Here is a 14,764-nt window from a genome sequence, read left to right as displayed (position 1 = left end):
CAATTTTACAAGGGCTCTTTGATACCACAACCAAATGGTGCCTGATATCAAGGATAATCACTCTCATCTCGCCTCTGGAGTTTCACTCTTTTTTCCATGTTTGGACCAAGGCTACATTGACTTCTGAAACTAAGTGACTCTGGCAAAGTCCAAACTGAACACTGGTGAGCAAGTCATTGCTGAGTAAATGCCACTTGATAGCACTGTCAATGACTATTCCCATCACTTGGCCGTGATTGAGAGGAGACTAATGGAGCAGTAATCAGCCAGATAAGGTGGCCCCCTGGAAAAATCTGGAATGGCAATGGTTGTCTAAAGAAATTTATCAAGATTACTCAGCTATTCCACAATGGAATGATAGCCTAGGTTTTTTTAAATGGTAAATCATCAACTCCATTTGTTTTTTCTGGTGGAACGAAGGAGTGTTACTTTCTAGCACCTGTCCTCTTTAATGGTTTCTTCACCTTTGTCCTTAGCCTCAGGATCTTGAAGAGGGAGTGTATCTCTGACACTGTCTTGATGTCCCACTCTTTGACCTGTGAAGTCTCAGTGCACAAGCTGAACATTTCACAAAACTCATCCTGGAACTCCTTTTTGCTAATACTTGTACCTTAAAGCTTATAAAATGAGAGATTTGTAGACTTTTTCAGGATTCAAAGCTGTTTAAATTAAGCATCAGTGATAGGAAGGCTGAGGTTTTATACAAGCCCTTGACAAATTCAGGCACTGATCGACTACACGTCTCAATTGATGATACAAAGCTGAAGTATGTTGATAGTTTTAGATATCTTGCAACCATTGTCTCCAACAATAGTTTGCTTGATAAAGCGATATCAGCTTGGATTAACAAAGTAAGCCTGGAGCTGCCCGACCCCACATACCAGGCCTTGTTACCACATAGCCTGCCATTACACACCCCCTGTTGTTAGTCACTAACAGTCCCCATTAACAACTATTCACCCTCCCAGCCTGATCGTTAGCAACTCCTTCATCTGTCCAACTGTCTTTCTCTCTCTTTAGGCTCTATCCTATCGTTTACTCCCTATCCCACCCACCTCCCTATTTTCTGCATATATGGTTTTCCCAGCCATCATCAGTTCTGAGGAAGGGTCACCGGACCCGAAATGTTAACTCTGTTTTCTCCTTCACAGATGCTGCCAGACCTGCTGAGCTTTTCCAGCAACTTTGTTTTTGTATACTCTGCATTCTGTTCAATTACCCTGATGTACTTATGTAAGGTATGATTTGTCTGGCGAGCACACAATACAATACTTTTCACTATGTCTCCGTACATGTGACAAGAATAAATCAAATACAAATACAAGGGTGTACAACTCTCTGCTATTACTTCTCACATTCATGGCTGAGTATCCTGGATTCTATAATGTAAAGACATAAGGCAGCTGGTGTAATTTCACATGCACACTCTTTGCTTCATCCTCAGCATCTGCTGGAAAGACCTGGCTACAAATCTCAAAATGTTTGACTAAGGATTGCAGCAATAATCCTGAAAGCCCAACTACTCTGGGTACAGCATGTAATTCGAATGGAGGACTATTGTATTCCAAGACAGATGTTGCACCTGGCAAAAGACATCAAGGTCACCTTTGCAAGCGGACATGCTTGAAGGAAATTTAAAGTAGTGCAGCATCAAGCCTAAACATCTGGAAATATCAGTGTGAGAAGGAACTCACTGGACAGACCTGACTTTTAAAGCTTTTGACACCTTTAAACAAGTTTGACGTCAATGTCGAATTGCTGCTGTGAACAACATCACAGAACAGCATCTGTTCATACAACAGTGTGTCTGTCCCAATTTTCCAACTAATTCTGACAGTGTGCATTCAGACTGGGGCCACCGGACTGTCTGTTGGAGTTTGCACATTCTCCCTGTGTCTATGTGAGTTTCTTCCGGGTGCTCCGGTTTCCTCCCACAGTCCAAAGATGTGCAGGTTAGACTGGTTGGCCATGGAAGAAACCCTGTGGGGTTACAGGGATGTGGTGAGGGAGTGGGTCTGAGAGGGATGCTTTTTGGAGGGTTGGTGCAGATTTGATGGGGTGCATGGCTTCTTTCTGCACTATAGGAATTCCTTAATTCTATATAACCTTCTCTGCACTCATTGTCAATGAATCTGCACATCCAGCATCTTCTTTGAACTCAAAGGACAACCAACCAACTGATTTTTGTAACCAGCAGGGTAAATGAGAGTTTTGAGGTTGCTAGGCTAAAACTAGTGAGGTGAGACAAGAATCAGTGCTTGGTCTTTAGCCTTACATAATCTATATCTATAACTTAGATGAAAAAATATTCAAGTTTGCTAACAACATAAAATTATAGGGAAAAGTAGGCAATGAGAAGAATGCAAGATTTTAAAAGAGATATTGACAGGTTAAACGAGTTAGTGAAAATATAGCTGAGTATGGGAAAATATGAAGTTATTCGCTTTGAAAGAAAAAAATAGAAGAACAGAATATAGTTAAAAGTTGGGAGCCTGGGAAACGTTGGTATTCAGAGGTACCTGAGTGACATGAATCCCAGAAAGTTAATATGCAGGTACGGAAAGCAATTCACAAGGTAAATTATATGTTTTCTATTGTTACAGAGGAATTGGAATTGTTGTCACTTTATGAGGCAATATTCTAATGAGCAAGTACCAGGACATAGAAAATGAGAGCAGCAGCCATTAGGTATTTTACTTGCAGCATATGGTGTAAGAAAATGTAGTTGAGCTTTCTTGTCAAATTACAATTGCTGAATTTATATCTTCAAATAAATTGAACTCACATTTAGTCTTGGTATGAGATTGCTAAGTTTGTGTTAAGCAAACATGTAACTTCAACACGAATATAAGTGTAAAGAAGTCTTACTGCAATTGTATAGGTCCATAGTTAGACTGCACCTGGACTACTGTACAGTTTTGGCCTTCCTACCTAAAGAAGTCCATAATTACCTTGGAAGATTCACTAGACTGATGTGCTATGAGGAGAGATGGAGTAGACCAGGGTAGGTTCTAAATTTAATAGCTGAAGACAGAATGGATGAACTGGTTATTTTTCAAAATTCCTTACATTCTGAAAAGGTCCCACAGATTGGAATTTAGAATGTAACACCACTCTACTTAGAAATCAGGGCAAGAGAAAACAGAACTACAGGCGAGATAGCATGACATCAGTTAACAAGAAAGCGCTGGAAACTAATATAATGGAAACAATGTTGTTAGAAAAATATTGTATGATTAGAACATGTCAACATGGCTTTATGAAGCAGAAATCCTGTTTTACAAATTTATTAGGGCTATTAAAAATGTAATGAGGAGGATAGATAAAGGAAAACCAATGGGTGTAGGACACTTAAATTTCCAAAAGGCATTTGACAAAGTTCACCAGATTAGGATGAGAGAAATGTATTGCAATGAGAAGCTGAGTAAATTGGATCTATATTCTCTGGAATTTAGAAAATGAGAGGTGATCTCGTGGAAAGTTCAAGGTTATGAGGGGGCTTGACAGGATAGATTGAGAGATTGTTTCTGCCAGCTAGATTCTGCGAATCTAGAACAAGGGTCGCCATTTCTGGATAGGAAACTGAGATGAGAAGATTTTCACTCCAAGTATCTGAGCATCTTTGGAATTGTCTACCCCAGGATATTTAATGGTTGAGACTTTGGCTAATACCAGAGAGTTGTTAGTGAGTATGCTATTATATCCCAGTAGGTATAAGTATCCTCCAAACTAAAAGGAGGAAAACTGGAAGAAAGGAAAACCTGTTCACATGAGCGAGTGTACTTACAATGGCATACTGCACGTTCTGTTGACACAAGAATGGTTGTAATGCCTCCTGATTGTCGATAGACTCGTCAGATCTAAAGGTGGTGGTTTGACTGCAATTTAAACCACAATACATAAGTATTCAGATTCATTAAAATACTTCTGCTTTGAAAAAAAGTTCTCATGATTCCCTTGACTTTACAATACAAAAGCAGTTATTTTTAGTGAATTCTAAAATTTATAAAAGTGTTAAATAAACAAAAGTTTCAGCATTGTAATGATAAGACTGGATCATCCATTCAGTTCTTGAAAATATAACTTATAATCCCCACACTGGGGTTACAATGGTTTGCATCCTTACTCCTGCAAAAATATGTCAGATAATATTCCTAAACCACCCCTGCCACTTACCCTGGTGATCATGGGCATGAAATATAGATACCCACTTTTAGAGTCCACTCTAACAGCATGCTTTCATTTTAGTGCAATTTGTAAATTTGGGAATTTAGCCAAAGAATTTTTGTTTGTTTTGTTTTAGTGTGGTTATTTTGTACGCTTCAAGAAGTACATTGTAACTGTGAATCCTCATTTTTTTTTTAATCAAACTACCTCTTCCCTGAACGTCCTTTTTGTTAATATTCCCAACATTCTCATTGATTACCTGCCACTTGCTGCCCCTCCCACTCACTGATTTTCCCCTGACCCTCCCACTGGCAGGTTCCTTGTCCTCACCAGCACACACTGTTTCCCAAATGTTGACTCCTGTGTCAGCCCTTTTTCTGTGTGAATGAAACGGCGGAAGTTGTGGCAAGTGTCAGGGAAACAAGCAAGGGGTTTGGGAGAGAGAAGCAGTGATTGGGGAAAGTGAATGGGAGGGTTTGGAGAGTGGCAGTAAGTGTGAAGGTTGGCAAAAGGCTTGGGGAGAGTGAGAGCTAGTAAGAGGATTTTTGTGTCAGTTAGGTTCATGACATGCAATAGGGTTTTAATGTAAGAATTACAGATCAGGAATGTGATCCCCCTTCCTATGACAAAGTGACTTTTGTTTAGAGTGTTGATTTAGGAGTGCTAAACAAGGGATAGTCAACAAATATAGTCAACGGTAACTCTGCATTCTCTCCACAAATGCCGCCAGACCTCTTGAGCCTCTCCAGCAATTTCTGTTTTTGTTTCTGATTTCCAGTATCTTTGTTTTATTATGTAAGGAGAATTAGGTCAGATGACTGAACACTTGATCAAACAAGATTTTAAGGAGAGTCTTAAAGGAGGAATTTGAGGTAGAGAGGTGCGTGGAGGCAACTCCAGAGCTTGGGGTCTCAGAACTGTAGTCACAGTCACCAATAGTCAAGCGATTAAAACTGGGATGTGCAAGAAACCAGAATTATAGTGCAGATATCTTGGTGGGTTTTATAGCTGGAGTAATTTACAGAGACGTGGAGATATTTGAAAACGAGGATGATAATTTTAAACTCAAAATGTCTTGTGGTTGGGAGCCACTGCAGGTCAATCAAGTTTCAGGAGTGTGTGGGAACCATCTAGAAGTAACAAGGGTATGAATGAGGATTTAATGATGGCATGAGTATGAACATGGCATTCAATACCAGTTAGAGGTAAACTCTTTGGTAGAAGCTCAAGAAATGCAAATGAATTTCAGGTTGTAAATTGTCAGGAGTCCCAGTGCATGCTTGAAATGGATGTAATCCTGCTACATGGTATTCCTACCAGTTTAATATTAAATGAAGACACAACTTGCTAGCTCAGCAAGATTAGACTGCAATTTGCATTTCTTGTAAAATGTTCAGATGAAACAAGTTTGAGGGCAGTTACAACCTATAACTAATGGGTGTAAGGCCACAGCAGAAATATGAGCCTAATTTGGCTGATTCAAACATATTATTAATCATACAGGCCACCAAGGTCTGCAGTTCCAGAAATTAAAATGCTAGACTGAAGTCATTATGAAGAGTGAATGAACCTCAGTTTGTAAATTGGCAGCAGTCAAGGGGCAGGTTTATAATGGATACAATCCTCTTAATGATACTTCCACAAATAAATTGTTCAATTGCATTTGTAGAAATAGCATGAAGTTGGATTGAAATGGAGGCAGATTGTCAAGCACAGTTAATAAAGCATTGCCCTTCATTTAACATACAGGTGGAATTGAACTGAAGAAGAAAATAAAATCTTCAAGTCCCGAAATATAAATCTCACATCAATTAAGTCAACAACTAACAAGCAATTTCACAAAATAATCTAAGCAACAGCTCTACACCTGTCTTTTTATCCATCCCATTTGCCAGCTGTTCATATCTACCACCTTCAGGTTTAGTTTTAAAACTCCAATCAATTTTCTCACCACAATTTCTTTCCCTGTTCTATTTTTATTTCCAGTGCGTAATACAGGATATTACATATTAAAAATAAAAATAGAAAATGTGTGGTTTTCCAGAAGTGAGATGGAACGCCTCCAATTGAGAAACTAAAGAAAAACTTAGGGCTGTCAGTGGAATAGCTTCACACCATTCCTGTACAAGCTCTCTTAAACAGAAAAAATTCTCTCAGTTACCAGTGAACTTCACTTGATTATTCTAGCATTAATAGCCAATGTCCTCAATGTTCCTATTAGTCATATTTTCTTGGCTAGAACTACATTGATGAATTCTATCACCTATTCCTTAGCTTCAAACTTCTTCCTATTCCAGAAGGTTGAAAATTTAGTGTGGTAGTCATAACATAAATAACTAACCAGGACATCAAATCAGAGATTGAGAAACTCTTTAATAAGTGATAACACAGTGTGGAACTGGAGGAACACAGCAGGCCAGGCAGCATCAGAGGAGCAGGAAAGCTGATGTTTCGGGTCAGGACCCTTCTTCAGAACCTCTTTGATTTAGATTACCAATTTATTGTTAAGAAAGGACTTTACAATCTCAGGATCAGCAATACATCTGTGGCTCTAACTAAAACCCATCCCCCCTCAGTGCTCCCAACAATTAGTACTCATAGGCAAGCAAAATATAAAAGAGTTTATCTTACGCCAGACAAAATTACTTGTACATTTGCATTTACAAGCCCAGTGTTACAACTGCAGGATTTTGTTTTTACCCAATTTGCAATGCTATAAAAATGTTACGATAAATTAAAGATGTTTAAATAAATTATTCCATAAATATTGCATAAATATGCCATTTGGGTGGCACGGTGGCTCAGTGGTTAGCACTGCTGCCTAACAGTGCCAGGGACGCAGGTTCGATTCCAGCCTTGGGCAACTGTCTGTGTAGAGTTTGCACATTCTCCCTGTGCCTGCATGGGTTTCCTCCAGGTGTTCTGGTTTCCTGCCACAGTCCAGGTTGGGTGGATTGGCCGTAGGGGTTGCAGGGAGCGGGGTGGGGGGGCGGGGTTGGTGGTGTGCCTGGGTGGGATGTTCTTCAGAGTGCTGTGTGGACTTGTTGGGCCAAATGGGCTGTTTCCACGCTGTAGGGATTCTATAATTTTATTCCATGAAACTTGAAATGGTGCAAACGTTCGGACCTTTGAAAGCAGCCTTATTCCAAAAGTGTTTTCTGTCTAATCCTGTACCCCACGTTATTATGTAAAATTTCTTCTCTTAGATATTGGTTAAAAATATATATTAAAAGTGCTCTTCATGCTCATGATTACAATTTCAATCAACTAACAAAGGCCAAAACCTTATATCATTTGAAACATAGGTATAAAACAAACATATGAAATGTTATCCTTACTCTTTCTGACTCGAGGCTTGAGGTTCCTGTTAACCGGAGGAGGTTCAATGTCTGTGGAAAGTGTAGGTAATGGCAGATTGTCTGTGACAACTGATGGCAAGACCAGGTTTGTACATGCTGGACTCATGGGAATGTACCCATCTGATGTGCAGTCAGCTGTAGGCATTAGTGGAGATGATCCTGGATTCATAGGCACATAGCTGTCATCAGTACTGTCTGTGGTATTACACTGCTGGCCAGGGAGCTTCTATTTAAACAAAGAGGAAAAAGTTGTGTTTACAAAATGCCATGGTGAAACATGCCAGCACATCTGATGTGATGAATTATCTTTTAGATTACAGTATCAGAGCTAACAATGTCATATACAGTAGGTCAAATTGCCTCCTTGCAAGTTCTCTTATTTAAATGAGCTAAACAATTGAGATGCATACTAAGCCAACTGTATAGAAATATATTGGCTAAGAATTTGCTGGCAAAGTGACAGCAAGTTTAATGCTCATGTACTACTGGTGTAATACCTAGAGAGGAGGAGACAATCCATGAGTTGCAAATTGTGTTCATTCTTAAGACAGCTTTCAGGTGGAGTTGACCAGAAGAAGAAAAGAATATCTTCAAATCCGGAAATATAATATTTCACATCAATCAAGTCAACAACTAACAAGCAATTTCATGAAATAATCTAAGTAACAGCTCTACGCCTGTCTTTTACTCCCTCATTTGCCAGCTGTTCATATCTGAACCTGAAGGAGACAAACCACATGCTTATATTTGCTTCTGTAGCTCAAATTTCTTTCTATAGGTCGATGGCCTGAAGTCAGAGGCTGAAGTTTGAGGGGCAGCACTCCACATCAAGCATAACTGGTCAGGAGTCTCTCCTGACTGTACAACCCACAGGAGGGATTTGTAGGCTGACAAACAACTTGCTTGGCGATGTTATGAACACACCTTCTGCAACCAGCAAGTCTTGCAATGGGACTCAAACCTAGAGCTTCTTGATCAGAAGAAAGGACAATACTCACTGCACCACAAGGGGTCTTATTCTCAGGCATTAAATTTTTAAAATTTAAAATTTTAATTTTGATTTTCTGTTTTCACTTCGGCCCCTCTCTTTTATCTCTCAATTCAACATTTCTTTCCTTCCATTATTTCTCTTTCTGTACCTGATTTCATTCAAATTCATCCTGTTTCCATCATTTTTCTGCTTCTTTCTCAATTCTTAAATTCAAATGGTTAATAATTTAATCGTTCACTCACTAGGATCAAAGAGTCATAGAGCCATATAGGCATGGAATTTTTAATCATGGAAAGAAGCCCTTTGGCCTATCACGTTTGCAACACTCATCAAACGTCTCTCTCTCTTCTAATCCCATTTTCTATACTTGGCCTGCAGCTCTATATGCTATGGCACTTCAAGTGTTCACCTAAGTATTTTTTAGATGTCCTGAGGGTTTTCACCCCCACCAGTATTGGTTCCAAATACTCACTTGCCTCTAGGTGAAAAAAAACCTCCTCAAATCCCTCTAAACCTTCTGTTCTCTAGATCCAAGGTGCAAGATTACCCCACATTGTTACAACCAGGTGAGATGGGGTGAAGTGGCACTCCTCTTTTCAGCCTCCTCAGTTGGTAACAACAAGATTAAATTTGTTTTAATATGAAGCTGTTCCTTTCTCTGTTGAAATGTAGTTACCTATTTTTAACATTGGCAATAAAGAGCCAATCGCAAGGTTTTCTTGAGCTACCAGAAGAGCAAATTTAGTGTCTTCCTTCCACAGGAAAAATAATAAAGATGTGACATTAAGGCTTTTGTGCAGTCACCTGCATCCATACACATATATACTCATACAAAGTTAAGAGTATCTAGCACAAAGGAAGATGAAAAGACATATACAGTTTAGAGTTCTTTAGGTGTCCTTAAGGCATAAGGTTTTAACCTGACACCAAGGGAGATGGGCTGGTTTCTTGGATGTTGTCAGCAGGAAAATATGTCAAAGTTATTTATAAAGTTCTCTGGTGCTTCTTTTCAGTCAGTTTCAACGTGGGACTTTTATCCTTGAGAGAGAGAGCCTGCTCAGCCTGTGTTTTGTTCTGATCCTCGATTCCAACTCTTGGTCTGCCAAAAATCTTCTAGAGATAGAAATATATTCCATGTCTGTGGAAGTTGTAGTACCTATTTTGAATATCCTCATAACGGTGGAAATCAAATAGCTGATGCTGCACTTTTCCCATGGGGCCTGGCTGACTGACTTCAGTGGATTTGGGTAAAATATAAGTTTCCGCTTGGACTAATCCAAATTGGTTTCATGAAACTTGACCAACCTGTGTTGATCAAGTAATCCCTGTGCCAAGTTTAAGTCAGTGTTTTGATTCATTTTTTTGAACTATTTCCATCTAAGTGAGTCCCAGATATTAAATCAGATGATGGAATTGAAACATCAATAGTCTATTTTTAGACTGTTAATGACACACTTAGAAGATTTCACTTCCAACAATGTATGGCACTTTTTACCTCAGCTAAATGTTCTCCCCCTTTAAGCTGGTTCTTTACTTGATCCAGTTTATGGCCATTTGCTAATATCTTTATTTGGATGAACTTCATGTTCTACCTGGAGACAGCTGGAAGGTGAGTGGGGCCATATAATGAGCTGAGAAGATGCAGGGTGAAGATCCCTTCAGCTTTTGGACAGCTCTAATTAGGTTCAGGGTGGGAAGGCCAATCTGGAGTTTTCCTGCCCACAGCCAATTGAGGCCCACTATTGTCTATCCAAAGATTATCAAAAGTATTCATATATTATTCTGGTAATTAACCAGTGGCAGACAGGGGCCAAGCAATAGGTGCAAAGTAAAGCATTACAAGTACACCCGTGGTTGTGTGAGGGTGAACCTCCTTCTCAGGCACCTTGTGCCCAATGAAGAAACTTGCTGGTGGCAAAGGAGAGACTTGCAGCCCTTCACAAAAAACAAAACCCTCAAATGCTTTACAAAGGCCTCCATAACTGGGTCTGATGTTCTTGACCCAGTCATCACATCTGGGAAAGCAACAATCTTCATCTTCGGGCCTCCTGCACTCAGTGGCGACGTTAGTACTGGAGAGTGCTCGGTTTCTGATTGGCAAACAGCTATTCAAAGGCAGGACATCTGCATTATACATTCATAAAAAACATAGAAAAAGCAACGGAGAATTGCTACTGGTGGAGTTGGAAACCCTGTCAGCAGGCTGCCTGATTGTAAATTAATCCTAACAGGGCTTTTCGAAATTGACACAGTAGGATTTCAGTTCTAAAGCCAGTGATTAGGTCCACCACCACAACATCAAATTTTGCCCTTTACTTGGTTGGGTTTCAAATCTTCTCTGTCAGCTCTCTTGTGGAGTGACTTAACAATGTACAAAGCAAGCTGCTGTTGTGGCTGATTATAAAGCATTTCTCTGGAATGTGTTCATTTGTAGATAAATCCACTAGCTCCCCATTCAACAACAATATGAGATGATTGAACTTAGTGTTAGACCATTCCACTGAACAGAAACAGATGGTATCACTTCAAAAAAGCATGGCATGACTTGTTTATTTTTTCCATGTATGACAGATCTTCCCATGGAGTGTTGCTTTGCTTTAATGTTATAGATATATAAGGGCTGGTATGTATATTTAGCCTCAGGATATCTGCTTTAGGATCACACTGGAACTAGCATAGCATTGGCACATTTGGCACCATTTTAGATTGGTCTCTCCTGATTCCCAACATTCTCTCCTACTCTCTTGCTCCTCAAGCCTCTTCCCCTGCTCCTAAATGAACCCTTATTTGCTTCCCAAGGCCTTTTTTCACTTTTCAAGACCTTCTTCCACTCCTTGAGACCCTTTCCCCTTCTATAAACCTTTTGCTTACAGGCTTCTCCCATTTGTTGATCTCTTTGGCTCACCAGCTCTCCTGCTCCTAGGCTCTTTCCCTCTCACCTAGCCCTCCTGCTCACCACTTCCCTCCCAGTTGCAGTTCCTCTCAGTCTTTGCACACTTTGAAGAGTGGGCAAGAGTCAAGGAGAGCGATTGATAAGAGAAACGGTCGGGCAGCAGGAGAGAATCAAGGAGGGGAATAAAGACATGAAGTTGGAGAGAGGCAGGGAAGGGGAAACAGCAGTAGAAAGCCAGGGAGGGGAAGAGAGTCGTCGAGTGGGAGGGAGTCAGCGAGCCGAAGGGCTGGCTAATGAAGCAGTGACAGAGTTAAATGCAAATTAGTAGCATGTTTCTTTTATGTTTTAAAATGTATTTTATTTTAAACCTAACTTCATAAATACAGAAAATAGGAATGCACAGTATTTCAACTGCAAGTATATTGCATTAAAGCTTTGTGTTTCCTAATGAGAAAGGTCCCAGAGAATCTAGCTACAGCTTTTACATTGGTTATGATGGGACAATCGTAAATTTGTTTCATTTAAAGTTGCTGCAACTACAACATCAGCCAACAATCAGGCAATTGCTGTACCTATTGCAATACAAAAGATTTTTAATATGCAGTACTCACCATATTTAGATTAAGTCCTTCATTTGCAGACATTATGCAGTTCCCTTGGAAATCAGTAAATGGCAGCAAATTGCACCCCTCTGTATCTGAAACACAATTGTTGCTTATTACAGTCAAGTATGCATGACTATGTTACAATAAACAAATCAGCAATGATAAGACGTGGTAACTGGATGTGAAGTTTACTTCAGAATTTTTTCTATTGTTTTTCACAGTAACAGTTCTGATCCTCATATCTAAAGGAAGGATATGCTTCCAGTAAAGTGTTCACTGGATTAGTCCCTGAGATGAAAGGGCTGTCCAGGATGAGGAGTAGAGGAAATTGGGCCTAAACTCTCTTGAGTTTAGATGAATTTGAGCTGATTTTATTGAAACATATAAGATTCTGTGGCAGCTTTACAGCATCAAAATTGAAAGGTTGCTTCACCTGGTTGAGGAATCTAGAAGATGTGGCATAGGCTGAGGATAGGGGGTTGATGTTTAAGGACTGAGAAGAATATTTTCACTCAAAAGAATGTGAATCTTTGGAACTGTCTCTGTCAGGGGGTTGTAGATATTTCATTATTGATTATATTCAAAGCATAAATTGATAGATGTGAATCCGTCAGTAAATCAAGGGATGTGGGCAGGTAAGTGGATTTGAGGTAGATCAGCTACAATCATGTTGAATTACAAAGAAACAGTCCATGATGCTGCACAGCGACACCATGTTGACCATGGAAGGATAAAAGACAAGAATAGATATGCACATCTCAGCTTTGCAAGAAATTACGTTTATTGACAGTGGAGAAAGGGGCCCTTAGAATAGACAAGGTGACAAACTCATGAGTGAGGGTTTTAATGAGGTTCTAGTAATGTAAGGTAGTGTTACTGACTTGAATGTAACCAATGTAGGCAATGATGAAAAGTGTGATGATACGATGCTTTAAGAAGTGTATTTTGGTTCTTTTTTTTAAATGAAGAAAACTTGAGACAGAGGTAGAAAGCCAGCTGCTCAAAGTCAATAGAGTAAACAGCTTGTGAGGCCTTGGATTTTTTTTTAAAGGTTTGAACATTAGAAGCAGCCTGAATGGGCAGGGTCAAGCCTCTACTGGGACGTTTAGTTTTAGCTTTCAGTAGTTGCTGGGCTCTTGAAGCTGGATGTTGAAGCTTTTATTCTGCTCTCTGTTATAGCTAAATGCTGTGGTTCTCTTCCTGCTGCTAGAATTGCATGTGAGACAATCTATTTTATTGAATTTGTCTTTGCCAAGGGTAGGTTGATTGGATGTTACTATATTGGAATAGTTAATTAGTAGTAGTTAATATACTGTTTTGTTAAGCATTTCAATACAGTTACACTTAAGCCAATCCTTCTCTTTCTTTTTAATATCTGTTTTTATACCACAGTTAAAATACAAAGTGTGTTTTGCTTAAAGTCTAATAGTTTGGCCAATCAAATTGTATCTGGAACGCAAAGCCTTACACTTAACATTAAAATAAAAAAAAAGTTAGGGCCTAGGCTATCTTCTTCATATATTTTCAGGAGATTTAGTCTGTTTCATAACAAGAGGAGATGGATCAGAAACCATCTCAGAACCAAAAATGTCTGAGATTCACTATCAGTTATCATATAGAAAGGAAACAGCAGTTAATGGCACAGGCAGAATTTCTGGCAGTAACTTGAAGCATTGGGATAAACATGTTCTATGCAATCAATTTTTTTCTGAAGAAGGGTCTAGGCCCGAAACGTCAGCCTTCCTGTTCCTCTGATGCTGCTTGGCCTGCTGTGTTCATCCAGCTCTACACCTTGTTATCCCAGATTCTCCAGCATCTCCAGTTCCCACTATCTCTGGAAATCTTAATTGATGGATATTAATAAATTGAAACAAGTGTTATACACTTTAGCAGTGCAAAGGTTTATGAGATATATCCCAATGCTTGGGTCAGTGACATTACCTTTCCAACTTCTTTTCTCCAGACTTGAGAGAGGGATTCTTTTCGGTACTGGTGCTGGATTTATTGCATAGGCACCATTCCCATTCTGAATTACTTTGTGAGTCTTTTCACGCTCTGTTAGTTGGCTTGGTTTTGGTGGCCTTGGTGGAGGAGTGTTGGACAAAAGGTGAATCCCTGTTACACCAAATGGCAATGCATTATGGTTTTTGTCAAAGTTAAAGATCTGTGAGAACGAATACACTGACATTGGAGATGAAGATGCTGATGAAGGTCCACTTTGATCTTGATTGGGAAAAATGACCACTTGTGAATCTTGCAGATTTTTATATAAAGGCACATTGCAAGATGTTTGTGTTGGGGTGCCATTCTTGGACTGTAGATTCTCCTGAATATCATCTGATCCTGTCAACTCAAAGGAATGATCGAGTGATCTATCACATGGTGAACAGCTGTTGCTTCTGCAAAAATAAAATCGCCAGATTCAGAGAGAGACAAAAGAAAATACTTGCAGTTGTACAGCAGCTTCAAAATCTCTCAGAAACTTCCCCAACACTTCATTCAGAATAAATTAGGCTTAAAATTTAGTGACTGTTAATATGTAGGCAACGTGTCACAAACAACAATTAGATAAAAGACTTATTAATCAGCTTGAGAGACAAGTGCTGGCCAGATCATCAGGAGAATTCTGCTCTTTGAATAGTGCTCTAGGGTTTCTAACATCCATCTGAACCACTAAAACAGGCAGAAGAGGCCACAGTATAAATGTAATCTGAAGACTGGTATCTGAATAATGCAACATTTGCTTCAT

At 39.5% G+C, this 14,764-nt stretch overlaps 1 protein-coding gene across 4 annotated transcripts in view; it reads right to left on the bottom strand.

Moving 5' to 3' along the window:
- Nucleotides 1–14,764, bottom strand: part of gab3 (GRB2 associated binding protein 3) — a 120,961-nt gene that overhangs the window by 13,918 nt on the left and 92,279 nt on the right. For all 4 annotated transcript variants that reach the window (XM_048605436.1, XM_048605437.1, XM_048605439.1 and 1 more), the window contains exons 4-7: nucleotides 13,957–14,414; nucleotides 12,022–12,107; nucleotides 7,506–7,752; nucleotides 3,788–3,878 (exon numbers count right to left, since the gene is read on the bottom strand). In XM_048605436.1, the coding sequence (XP_048461393.1) occupies nucleotides 3,788–3,878; nucleotides 7,506–7,752; nucleotides 12,022–12,107; nucleotides 13,957–14,414 (882 nt within the window). The remainder of the gene's footprint in view (nucleotides 1–3,787; nucleotides 3,879–7,505; nucleotides 7,753–12,021; nucleotides 12,108–13,956; nucleotides 14,415–14,764) is intronic.

This window comes from Rhincodon typus, chromosome 14, assembly GCF_021869965.1.
Source record: "Rhincodon typus isolate 14 chromosome 14, sRhiTyp1.1, whole genome shotgun sequence".
Taxonomy (NCBI): Eukaryota; Metazoa; Chordata; class Chondrichthyes; order Orectolobiformes; family Rhincodontidae; genus Rhincodon; species Rhincodon typus.
The sequence above is the reverse complement of the archived record's forward strand: the minus strand, read 5'-3'. Positions and strand labels throughout refer to the sequence as shown.